Raw genomic sequence first — 12,302 nt, 5'->3', positions numbered from 1 at the left:
CATGCATGCTCAAGTTCGGCAGAAATGTGAAATAACTAGTCTCCTATGTATTATTAAGGTTGACGAAAGCAAGCCTTCCTTCAGCATTCAACCCATCTCTGAACTTAAGACTCAAGCAATCATTAATTCTCTTAGAACCTCAACGGCGAAGGATAAATATGGTATGGATTCTATAATGCTTAAATCTCTGAAAGAATACAGTCCCCCCTATCACCCAAACTATTAACCTGTCAGTATTACAGGGGACATTCCCAAGTACCTGGAAGACTGCAATTGTATCTCCCATATTCAAGTCAGATGATCCCCAGAACATATGCAACTATCGCCCAATCAGCATTTTACCTCTGATTTCCAAGGTTGCTGAGAAGTGGGTATCAGAGCAGCTTGTTTCTTTCTTAAATAATGGTCCATTTAATCTCCATCCCATGCAGTTTGGCTTCAGGGCCCATCACTCCACTGAAACAGCTAACTTTCTTTTTAGAGAAGGTCCGCGCAATGGTCGACAAAGGAGGTGTTGTCGGTGTTGTGTTCTTAGACCTTCGCAAAGCTTTCGACACAGTCAACCATAAGGTCCTTATTGCCAAACTGTCTGCTTTTAACTTCTCCTCGTTAGCACTCAAATGGATTGAGTCATACCTAACTGGTAGAAGCCAACATGTTTCTGTGAACAACCACCGTTCATCAGCTCTTAACCTATGCACCGGTGTACCTCAAGGATCAATACTTGGCCCGCTTCTGTTTAGCCTATATATTAATGATCTGCCATCTGTCTGCCCTGATGTTGAAACACAATTATATGCAGATGACACTGTAATATATGTGCATGCCAAGACCAAACATCTGGCTGCTGCCAAACTCATCACAGCTATGGATCAGATCACAAATTGGCTGAACCGTTCATGCCTTCAACTTAACGTAAATAAAACTGTAGGAATGTTTTTCACTAAAAGACAATGTAACACCGTGTCCAATATATCAATCTCAGGTAAAAATATTAGCATTGTGCCACAATTTAAATATCTGGGTATCATTATTGACTCCAATCTGTCATTCAAAGCACACATTAAGAAAGTATGCCAAAGAGTCTAGTTTAGCCTAACTAATTTTAAATACATCAGAAATGTAATGCCTTTTAATGCTGCCAAATTATACATGAACGCCATAATTATGTCACATCTGACATACTGTTTGACAAGTTGGGGACAAACTAACAGCTCATCACTCAAACCACTAGCAATTCTCTACAAGCAAACCCTTAAAGTCCTGGACCAGAAGCCTAACAGCTCTCATCATTGTATCATCCTAAATAACCGTAAACTTCTGAGCTGGGAAGATGTGATCAAATACAAAAACATCTGCCTGGTCTGCAAAGTCTTGCATAACACTGCTCCTCCTCCTCTTAACTCATTCATAATCCAATGTAACAATACCAGTCAGATCACCAGAAGCACCACACGAGGCGGCGACTTAGTCCCATTTAGGAAAAGTACATTTGGTCAATTATCATTCTCTGTTATAGCAATACAAAACTGGAACTCAATACCTACCTACATAAAAAATATACATACATACTCCACCTTTACAACACACCTTAAAACATGGCTTTGCGATAACTACCTCTGCATACATTAATCTCTGTCAGATGTGACGTGTGTTATGTACACCTCCATCTTTGCTACCCACCTGCATATGTCTGTGTGTGTTTCAATGTCTGGATGCTACTGTGCCTGTATGCTGCTGTGTCTGTATGCTACTATGTCTGTACGCTATTATGTCTGTATGTTGCTGTGTCTGTATGTCTGCTATGACTATTTGCTCTTCCCTTGTCCCCTTGTACTGTTTTATCTCATGTACTGCATTGATGTTGCTGCCATTTGTGCTTGCATGTCTTGTCTCCCCGCATGTTTGTGCTTGCTCCAATTCTGCTTGACATGTTTGTATGTCTTGCTCCATTTGTTTGTGCTTGCTGCAACTGTAATTTTATTATTTTTTTAACTAATGTATTTTAGGGAGCCTACTGTCAACTGGCCGGGGACTACAGCTGGAAATTAGTCATGTAGGCTAAAGCTGCTCCATTTACTGTTTACAGTTCATTAATGGGGACTGTCCACGACATTATAAACAAATAAATTCAAATTCAAATTCAAATCCTGTGGAAAAACCGATCACTCAGGCTGTCTTGCAATTGATACATTTGTTTTGTTTATAAATACAATTCGTTTTAAAATCAATACATTACTTTCCAGGTTTAACATTATCACAATGATTGCAATTGCCACATTTAAAGTACAAAAGGTAAAACTTTTGTGTTAAAACATTGTTACAAGACCATAGATAATCCCTTCCTATCATTGAAAAAGGCTCACTGGTGACTCAACCTCTGCCGGTGTTTATAGTCTTTAAATTCGGGTTTCAAAATATACAGTTGATGGGCCGTCATTGTACCAAACATTGTACAGCTGTACAATAATACAAGTTTATTGGTTGAAAAATCAGAGTTTGGCATAGCTGCCCAAACTGCTCTCCAGACAAGCTATCACTGAAACTCTGTATACTATCGCTCATTATCCAAGCGAAGACTACATATGTAGTTATAAAACAATACCAGTTCGATATCGGTAACAAGCAAATTGGTTTGTGTTGCGCTTGTTTGCTAAAGCGAGTTACAAAAAAGACCAGAGAGTGCTCATAATCTCGTCTTTGGTCGGTGCGATTAAGTGACAGGGATTTTTTCGGGCCTGTGAAATAAGATTATAAGCCTTTTAGTCATCTATAACTTGTGCAGAGAAATCTGGACCCCTGTCACCGATCCTGTGGAGATTCTCTGCTCTCTCGAATTGACCGAATGAGATGTTTTTCATGTGAACTGGGTGGGGAAAAAAGTCCGCTCTTAATGTGTTGTCCTTTTTAAATACGTGTGACTGACCATCACCCTTGTAGATATTCAAGTCTAGAAAATGTATTTTTTGCAGACTATTCAATTTAATAGAATTTAAATAATTATGAAAAATAAGTAAATTGCTTCATTGCCAGACCAGAATAAAAGTGTGTAATCTATATAGTGACCCCACCAGCTGATCCTATGGATGAAAAGGTTAATGGAAGCATTGGATATAAATTCTTCCCATGAACCAAAAAATAGATTTGCTGTATCCTTAATTTGTTTGTTCACTGGAAGAGGATAATGTTGTGCAACACCCATTCTGTCAGCTCCAAAAGAAGTTGGCGTGCTTTCAAGTTTTTGGGAAATATTTTTCCCACTTACCCGGACTTAGATGAGATGTTCGATTTCATTTTCATTTTTGTGCATTCACTGACTCAATTTCCATGTTGGCTTAACGTGTTAGCTTAGCATAAAGACTTGAGGCTTATCGGAGTCAGTACCCTACCTCCTTCAAAGTGAAGAAATGCACCTTACAGCAACTCTGGAGGTATTGTGTATTTGAAATACACGTGCAGGTTTTTTCAATTTATTTTTTATTTTTTATGACGACAAGTTCTACTTTTTAAAACTACCTTCAGAAGGTGAGCGGAGCACTGCACTCAACCAGCTGAGACGTCTTCACTTTTGAGATACATAAATAAATTAAAAAAACATTTTATTTAGGAGCATATGCACAATTCTAGATTCATTCCTGACATGACATCCATCATCCTGCTGTTGCAGGTGAAAACGCCCATTCCTTTCCTCCTACATGGCACACTGCGAGAGTACCAGCACATCGGCCTGGACTGGCTGGTTACCATGTATGAAAAGAAGCTGAATGGTATCTTGGCTGATGAGATGGGTTTGGGAAAAACTATCCAAACCATTGCCCTGTTGGCTCATCTTGCCTGTGAAAAAGGTAAGTTTTCTTTTTATATATTTACTTTTTTTGTGTTTTTAGTGCAACTTTTGTATTTTTGAGTGTGGAGTGAGGATTACAGCTGTTTTTACAGTGAGGTCTGTAAGTATTTGGACAGTGTTCTTTTGGCTCTACTGCAGCACATTTGATTTGCAATGAAACTATGAATGAGGTTAAAATGCAGAATGTCACCTTCAATTTGATATGTACATCCATATCAGGTGATCTGTGTAGGAATTGCATGCCTTTTGATAGTCACCCCCCATTTTAGGGAACCAAAAGTAATTGGACAGTTGGCTTCTCATTGGTTTCTGATTAGTCAGGTGTACTCAGTCGCTTCCTCAGTGCAGAGTGATTTAAGTATCGAGTCTTGATTCTAGGCTTTTGATTGCCATTGTAGTTATTGGCATGTGTCAACATGAGGACCAAAGTTGTGCCAGTTATCGTCAAGGAAGCTAATATCAGGCTGATAAATAAAACGATAGGCTTACTGATGTAAACTATCAAACTGGAACATCATCAAGAGAGCACTGATGAGCTCAGTAATTGTAAAGGGGCTGGTTGGCCAAAGAAGACATCTATAGTTGTTTCTCTCACACACCACCAGGTTGTAAATGTGAGCACTGTTCCACAGCATTTGTGAGCTCACCCTTGCTGATGTTGGGACCACATTTCCCACAATCCCTCAGGACAATTCCGCGACGTCCACCCTGCATGACGTCTAGCTCGGTTCAGCCAATCCCGAAATGGCGGGAGCAGTGAACTTTCCCTGTATAAGAGCAAGGCATGCTCTTGGGAAACCCCCTTTTTCAACAACCTTCTTTTTCGACGCACCCTCTTTTCTTCACCTCATCTGCTCTGAGGCTGAACTCTACAGCACACCACCAGGCTTACGGACACAGCTAGTTTACCTCACGGTAACTTAGTGCCCTATAGCGAGTAGAAACTAGTGTACGCGGAACGCTACATCAGTTTACCACTGCAAACCACAGCAACAAACTTTTCCACCCGGAAAAAGGAGCAGCGAATATTTTTTCAGAACCGAACGGACCAGGCGACCACACCCCAGTTTCACTTTTTGAATTAAATAACGAAAAAAATGTACTGTTACATAATATGATTTTTTTTTTTTTTGATGCACCGGTATCTGAAATCAGGTTATGGCCTGGTGCAGGTGTCATGCTCAGGAGCACTTTGACACACCCAGGTCGGGATCAAACTGGCAACCAGCCAGAGCTGCCAGACGATTGCTCTTACCTCATGAGCCAATGTCTCACCCAAAGGATATGGGGGTGACAACAGCAATTGTGTCCTGCCCCTTGCAGGATGGTCCACACTCAGCCTTGAGCTCTTGCCATATTTGCCTTGCATGCATGCTTCTAACCTCCGTAATACACTTTTCACAGCTGCTCATTTAAAAAGCAAAAAAAAAAAAAAAAAAAAAAAAAAAAACCCTTATTCTCCCATTATCATTGTCATGTCTCTTAGGTAACTGGGGTCCTCATCTGATCATTGTACCAACCAGCGTAATGCTCAACTGGGAGATGGAGTTGAAGCGCTGGTGTCCTGGTTTCAAGATTCTCACTTACTATGGAAGCCAGAAGGAGCGTAAACTGAAAAGACAGGTATGTATCAATGTAGAAATCATTATAAAATGATAAAACATGAGGAAACACTTAAAGATTAAAAACCCTAAAATTACAATCTTCGTGTGATGGGCTGTAATTGATATGTCCAATTGACCTCTATCAACAATCTTACTCATTTCTGGAGTTCCTGAAAAAATGTTTGGTTTTTGGTGACAATGCTGTTTTAATGCGAGAAAGGCCAGTGTTTTTTTTTTTTTTTGTTTTTTTTTTTGGCAGGCCTGGTGCCCGGCCAGCATTACCACATTGATTGCTGCATGCACAGCTATCTATAAAGATTATGAAACCAAATGTTACAAAATCAGTCTCTTAAAATAAGACACTATACACCATTGTTCGGATAAAAAAAACTTTATAGAATGCAGCAATTAGTTTTAAATTACAATTTCAGTTTTTGATTGAATAATTAGCGAAAATTTCTAAATGTCTTTTCACTTTGTGTTATTGAGTGTAGATTGATGGGGCAAAAATGGCCATTTTATTCATTTAAATTTATATCTGCAACACTGTGCAAAAAGTCTGAAGCCTATTTATGTCTTGGGTGATATCTAACATTAGTTGGAGTAGAGTTCAGCTAAACCTATCATTCTATAACTACAACACTATACAACTCTAAATTCAAAATGGGATGGTAACAGTTTACAAAAACTGATTTGTCACGTCCCTAGTTCAAACTAATTGGGAAGAACTTCATCATGCAGCAAGACGATGTCCCAAAACACACTGCCAACACAACAAAGGACTTCATTCTGGAGCAAAAGTGGAAGGTTTTAGTCTGGCCAAGTCGACCTCTTGAAGAGGGCATTGAAGGAAAAACTCCCTGGAAACAAACAACATCTGAAAGAGGCTGTAGTAAAAGCCTGGAAAAGCTTCACAAAAGAAGAATGTGACAGTTTAGTGATGTCAATGGGTCGCAGAATTGATGCAGTTATTGCAAGCAAGGGATAAGCTGCCGAATATTAAGTGTTTACTTTAATTTACTTAAATGAAATACAGGTTCTTTTACCCCTAAAAATGTGGTGGTCTGATACCAAATGTGCTATGTTCGAAGTAGTTTAAAGCATCTAGGTGTAAATACCAGGAAATAAAAGCTGAAATTCTGAAGTCTTGTCTCATGTTCATCTTAGCTCAACCCCAAATGTTCAGTGTATTGCAAAAACAAAATAATTGGCTTTGCTGTTCCAATACTTTGAGGCGACTGTATAGTTTATTCGGATCACTTAGAATGCATTAAAAGTAAGCTTACGCCCTATTATAACTCCTCACATTCAAGCTAACCAGTGAGCTGAAAATTCCAAGGACCTGTTTTTCCAAGGGTAAAGTCCATACTAGGGAGCTATGAGCTACTTTACAACAAAAAGCTTTGTGGCTCCATGATTACTTGTGTATCTTCTGCTAGGTAGATCGCTACTGAAATATCATATCCATAAATGAAACCTCTACTTGATTAGTGTTACAATGCCATTTTCCCCCCAAAAGATTATGCTGTGTGCAGAAAATGTTTTACCGTTATTGAATGATTGAGATTATACCTGCTGAGTGGAGGTGTAAGCTATAGGACTGTGAGCTAGTTACGTTGTCAGCTTATTTACCTTGTCACCTCTAATGTTTTTAATGCACAAATCAAGAGTATTAGTAGGATTTTAAGTTACAGTGAACTGGACTACGAACTGAAGTAAAGCTGGTGCAACCTAGTCCTACAGAGGGCATGCAGAGGGCTGCTGTGTCGTGTTTAGGAAAACGACAGAGTCCAATCTCCAATTTGTCGAAAAACATCTTCACGAGGGAAAAGACACCACGGCAGCAAGCTCTTCAGGAAAATTGGACTTTATTTAGCACAAGTGCATAAAGCCGGACCAGTTCAGCAGAAAATGGAAATGGACCTCAAGTGTCATTTTTACACCCTTTTTATACACCCTCCAACTCCTCCTACAACCTCATTGTAGCAAATCACCCACACTGTTCTTATCTTAACTCCTCCCAAAGCTCCTCCCCCCAACAGGTGCAAACATCATTGTGGCAAATCGCCAAAGGTCCTTATGCTCTGCCAGCTCTGTACAAAGTTCAGGGCGCCCCCGCCCTCGCGAACTGCTTGCTAACACGCACGTCATCCATGGTTTTTTCTGAGCATACACGTCACTCTGTATTTTTTCACATGTGGGTCACTTTTCTAACATGAACTTATGAGCATTAAATCATTGTAAATATACAGACATACCAAACATTTGATTACTATTCTCTTCTAAGTGAGTAAATGTACATATCAGTCTTTGCTTTGCTCTCATTTCATGTGGTTTCTTGCGTTTTCATAGGCTCAGCTATAATGAATGTTCTAGGTTCATTTGATTTGATAACAAGCAGCAGCATACATGTGATATATTGATTATAAGTCACTTGTATATAGATACACTTCTGCCATGAATCATCGAGAGTTTTGGAGAAACCAGCTGTACAGGCATATCAGACAGCTCGCTCTGCCCACTGTCCTTGACTGTCCTTGACCCCCCCCCCCCCCCCCCCACCAGCTGGCTTCTTTATTCAACTCCGGTTTCATATGGGTCACTGTAATTCTAGCACAATTTAGCAGTTAATCCGTTTGAAACTATACAGGGTACATATCATACTTTAATATGGATATATTGATACACTTTTAGCATAAATCATCGAGAGTTTTGGAGGAACCGGCCCGCTCATCAAGGTTGAGTCTGATTTTGACTTGTGATTGTTTATCATGCTTTTAGGAGGGAGATCCCCTACAGCTGCACCAGTGAAGTTCCTTCCCTTAGATCTTTCAGTTACAGGTCAACCATCCAGGTTTTTTTTAATGTAAACTGATGACTGGGCACCATCGCAATTTGTTTTAATGGTCATGTAGCCCTAATTGTACCCCTCTGTTTTACTGCAAACGTGAATAGTGAAACCAAAATGTATACTAAAAAAAAAAATGTGTATATATATTTTATGAAATCGTTGTGTGATTCCAAATCTAAGATTGTGGCAAATTCCGCGGCAAATCGAGACATAATGGGTCTTTGTCCCAAGCATTGTGGAGGAGCCTAATTATTTTCATTGCGGAATAGCATGTTTGGGGCAGAGCAATACATTACATGTTCTTTGGCTGACTCTTTTATCCAAAGTGATTTATGGTAGGGGAGCAATGTGGGGTAAAGGCCCCTGCTCTAGGGCCCAAACAGCTTCTTATCGTGGTTATACCAGGGATGCAATTGAACCTTAATCACTACACTACAGGCTGTTTGCACGTTAATGCATTTTGGGATGTGCGTTTGACATCCTTTCTCTGAGTGCTTACAAAAAATTTGAAAAGGGTACTTGTGTACTCCTTTCTTAATTGATGCATGGCCTTGTGCAAATTACCTCCACTCACTGCTTTTTATTAAACGCTACTGGGTAAAGTTTTTCATTTGATGAATCAGCAACATACATTTTATTTCATTTTCATATGTTTATCATTAGCTATTATGGGATATTGAAAAAAATGTTTGTAAAAGAAGAATATGATCACTTTTGCATATGGGTAACATTTACTTCTGACATTGACTTAATAGATTCTTTGTAGGTTAAATAGTAGGCAGGTCTGGATATTTTCAAATTTGAATGGCTAAAAGAGTGCTGTATTTTACAACATGAAATAAATTATTTGAGCTTTCATGCTTTATGAAAACAGATTTTACTTTAAACACATCTGTCGCTTTTATATTTGAATGTTCCTATTTATCCAAAGCGGCTAGCCAATCAACGTTAATGCCGTTCTTCCTTCTGTTGACCCCTTAAGTATCGCCACTTTTCTTTTGACATGAGCTGAAAGATAACCCTTGGGGTTTGCTTTCCAAGATTCAGAAGTACTCTGAATATTACTAAAACAAAGCACAGTGAAAGTGATATAGATTATTGTAGCTGTCACAACACTGGAGAAATTCCCTTTTAAGTCTGAGGGCAATATAACCAAAATTGAGCATTCTGCGTTGTTCTTTTCTAATCTAAGCAGACATTTGAAGACTCCAAAAGGCCACATGGAAACTAAATTATATAATGGGTCTTGTGAGGTGTATAATACTGCATTTTGCTTAGTAAACTATGCAACACTTTTTATCCTGAAAAAAGGTGTTTGCATTTTCCACCTGCCTGTCACCCACTTCCTCTGTCCCAAACTCCCTTTCCTTGCAGCTATCCTCGGACAGCAACAGGTCCAGAAGATCATAAAATAGTACAGGGCAATTCCACAGTATTTCATGTCAACCTGATCATGTAAAAATAAACTTACTTCCAAATTAAATTTATTATGTCCCAAACGGTCCATTTTGAAATGTAGGCGGGAAAATGCTTAAATTGTCCCGTTAGCATTGAAATCAATGCTGTTTGGCAGCCAACTTGAGAACATTCAAAACCATTTCAGATGGGTTTCTCAATGTCAAGACTGATGACATCAGATGACAACAAATGTGTGATGATAAAATTTGATTGGGAAGTAAATTGTCAAACAGTGAATTTCAGATGTCTGACATCCATAACGCTAGAAATTGCTATTAATATTCAGTCAAGCCTCCTACTTTACATAGAAAGCAAACTTTCTGCAGTTGTCAAATTTTCTGGCTTAATATGTAAATGTTTTTAGTCACTTCAATAACATTCCTGTAGTCAGATTTTTGATGAGCTGAAGTTATACAGACTTTTCTTACACACAGATGGGGGTAACCCATTTTCTCTACAAATACATTACAAATACTGGTCAGAGATGGTTGTACCGATGTAACCGATTCTGCACATGCCCTTTTTTCAACAATGATGCTTTACGGGGGCTTCTTGCTGATAGCTTCGCTTCCATCAAACCTCTTCTGACTAACAGCACTTTCAGGTAATTGTAGATCATCTTTGATCTTTCTGGAGCTGGTGAATGGCTGAATCTTTGCCATTTTGACTATTCTTCGATCTGTTTTAACAGCAGTTGCTGGTTTTCTTTTGCTTGTTTTGGGTTTTTGTTGCTATTTTAAAGCATTTGAGATCATTATAGCTGAGCATCCTATAATTTGCTGCACTTTATATATTCCTCCGTACAATGTGTAGAATGGCCCATTTTACTAAGCAATTCAGAAGGAAATGTATTTTATAACAATGTGTGAAACATTTGCTTCCCTTCCTTAATAAAGGACAATTAATGACACCTGTGTTTTCACAGAATGAATTGTGTAATTAAACTCCACACTGCTATTATTTTGAACACACCCCTTTCAATGAATGAGTCAATTACTCAGAACAAGCAGCGTGCATGTCATGACTGTTGGGTCTGTTGTTTTTCTATTACACTACTGCATCTACAAGTAAAGTATATTCCATGCAGAAATATTCGTGAAATATTACTACTACTAATAACAGTGGTTTATCAGGTTACTCGGAACCGTACTTCACTCTAGGGTCCTCATCTCGCTTGTCCCTGTGTTGATCTGCACTTTGTTGTACATCGCTCTGGATAAGAGTGTCTGCTCTGTAATGTAATGTAATGTCCCTAAACCAATCAGGGCCCAAAAATAGCTGCATGCGCAGTGGATTACTTTGGTGCACCCCTGCAAGAATTCATGGGAGAGCGGACAGTGCATTAGCTATTATGGATCCGGTTTATAGTATAGGAGAAATGCTGAATCTTGCCTCCTCTGTGATGGTCCCTTTCGTTAATGATGCATCAAAATCTGGACACTTTAGAAAATGTATATCAAATGGGCCAATTATATGTACTCAGCCGAATTATATTTGAACAGATCCAATGGTTATTCGGTTTGCCATTTGTATTAAGCTTGCATGTGAATGCTGTAAATGTATTGCCTCTAGTGGCCATGTTTTCCATGGCTACTTTATTTTCATTCTTTATTTTCTATTTGAGTGAATGCAAGTTAAATATTGTCCATGGTTGACTGATAATGATCATAGTGATGAGGAATTACATTTTTCAGAAGCGTAAACGAATAAAGAAATTTGCCATGGTTGATGTTAAATTGTCATTTATGGGGGCAGGCATTGCATATTATAGTATATTATATTATGGTCATCTTTTACTTCTCATTTTTAAAAAACCCATGGTGTTCTTTTCTGCATTTAGAAGTAAGCCTGAATGTCTTAAATCCAAAATGAGCATATGGGCCTTGTGCATTTTGACATGATGGAATGAGATCCTAATGTGTACTCTCGCCCATTCTTGTAGGGTTGGACAAAGCCGAATGCATTCCACGTGTGCATCACCTCCTACAAACTGGTATTGCAAGATCACCAGGCCTTTCGGAGGAAATCATGGCGATACCTTATTCTGGATGAGGCCCAAAACATCAAGAACTTCAAATCACAGCGCTGGCAGAGCTTACTCAACTTCAACAGGTGAGAAGCAGGTGGACCATTTGGGTTTGGCTTTTCATAGAATTTAGAGTGGTTATTCTCCCATATTGCAGTGATCTCTCAGATGATTTGGGGCAAAGAATATTATCTTATTTCTAATCAGACTCAAGTTTGCGTTTGATACTGCGTGGGGTGCTTTGACTGCATCACTTCACTAAGGCCTTTATTGAAACTCAGGGTGAAATGAGAAGCACCATTTAAAGATTACCAGGTTTTGTCTCACTGTCAATACCATGGTTTAAACAAATTAGTATTACAAGTGCCACCATGTTTGTCCAAATCCCACTAGTTTCAGACTTCATGGTATAGTCATTAACAAGAAAATAGTTCATTTATTGGATATCTATTAATATCTATATCTATCATTTAATCATTTTAAATATGTTGAGAAATTGATGTTCAAGACCAGTCC

The 12,302-nt window shown here is 38.8% G+C and overlaps 1 protein-coding gene across 3 annotated transcripts in view; it reads left to right on the top strand.

Annotated features, from left to right (window-relative positions):
• Positions 1–12,302, top strand: part of srcap (Snf2-related CREBBP activator protein) — a 153,077-nt gene that overhangs the window by 69,611 nt on the left and 71,164 nt on the right. For all 3 annotated transcript variants that reach the window (XM_061231270.1, XM_061231271.1, XM_061231272.1), the window contains 3 exons: positions 3,668–3,845; positions 5,334–5,470; positions 11,703–11,872. In XM_061231270.1, the coding sequence (XP_061087254.1) occupies positions 3,668–3,845; positions 5,334–5,470; positions 11,703–11,872 (485 nt within the window). The remainder of the gene's footprint in view (positions 1–3,667; positions 3,846–5,333; positions 5,471–11,702; positions 11,873–12,302) is intronic.

The sequence above is a fragment of the Conger conger genome, chromosome 2 (genome assembly GCF_963514075.1).
Source record: "Conger conger chromosome 2, fConCon1.1, whole genome shotgun sequence".
NCBI lineage: Eukaryota > Metazoa > Chordata > Actinopteri > Anguilliformes > Congridae > Conger > Conger conger.
Note: the sequence above shows the minus strand (reverse complement) of the source record. Positions and strands in the feature narration are given on the sequence as shown.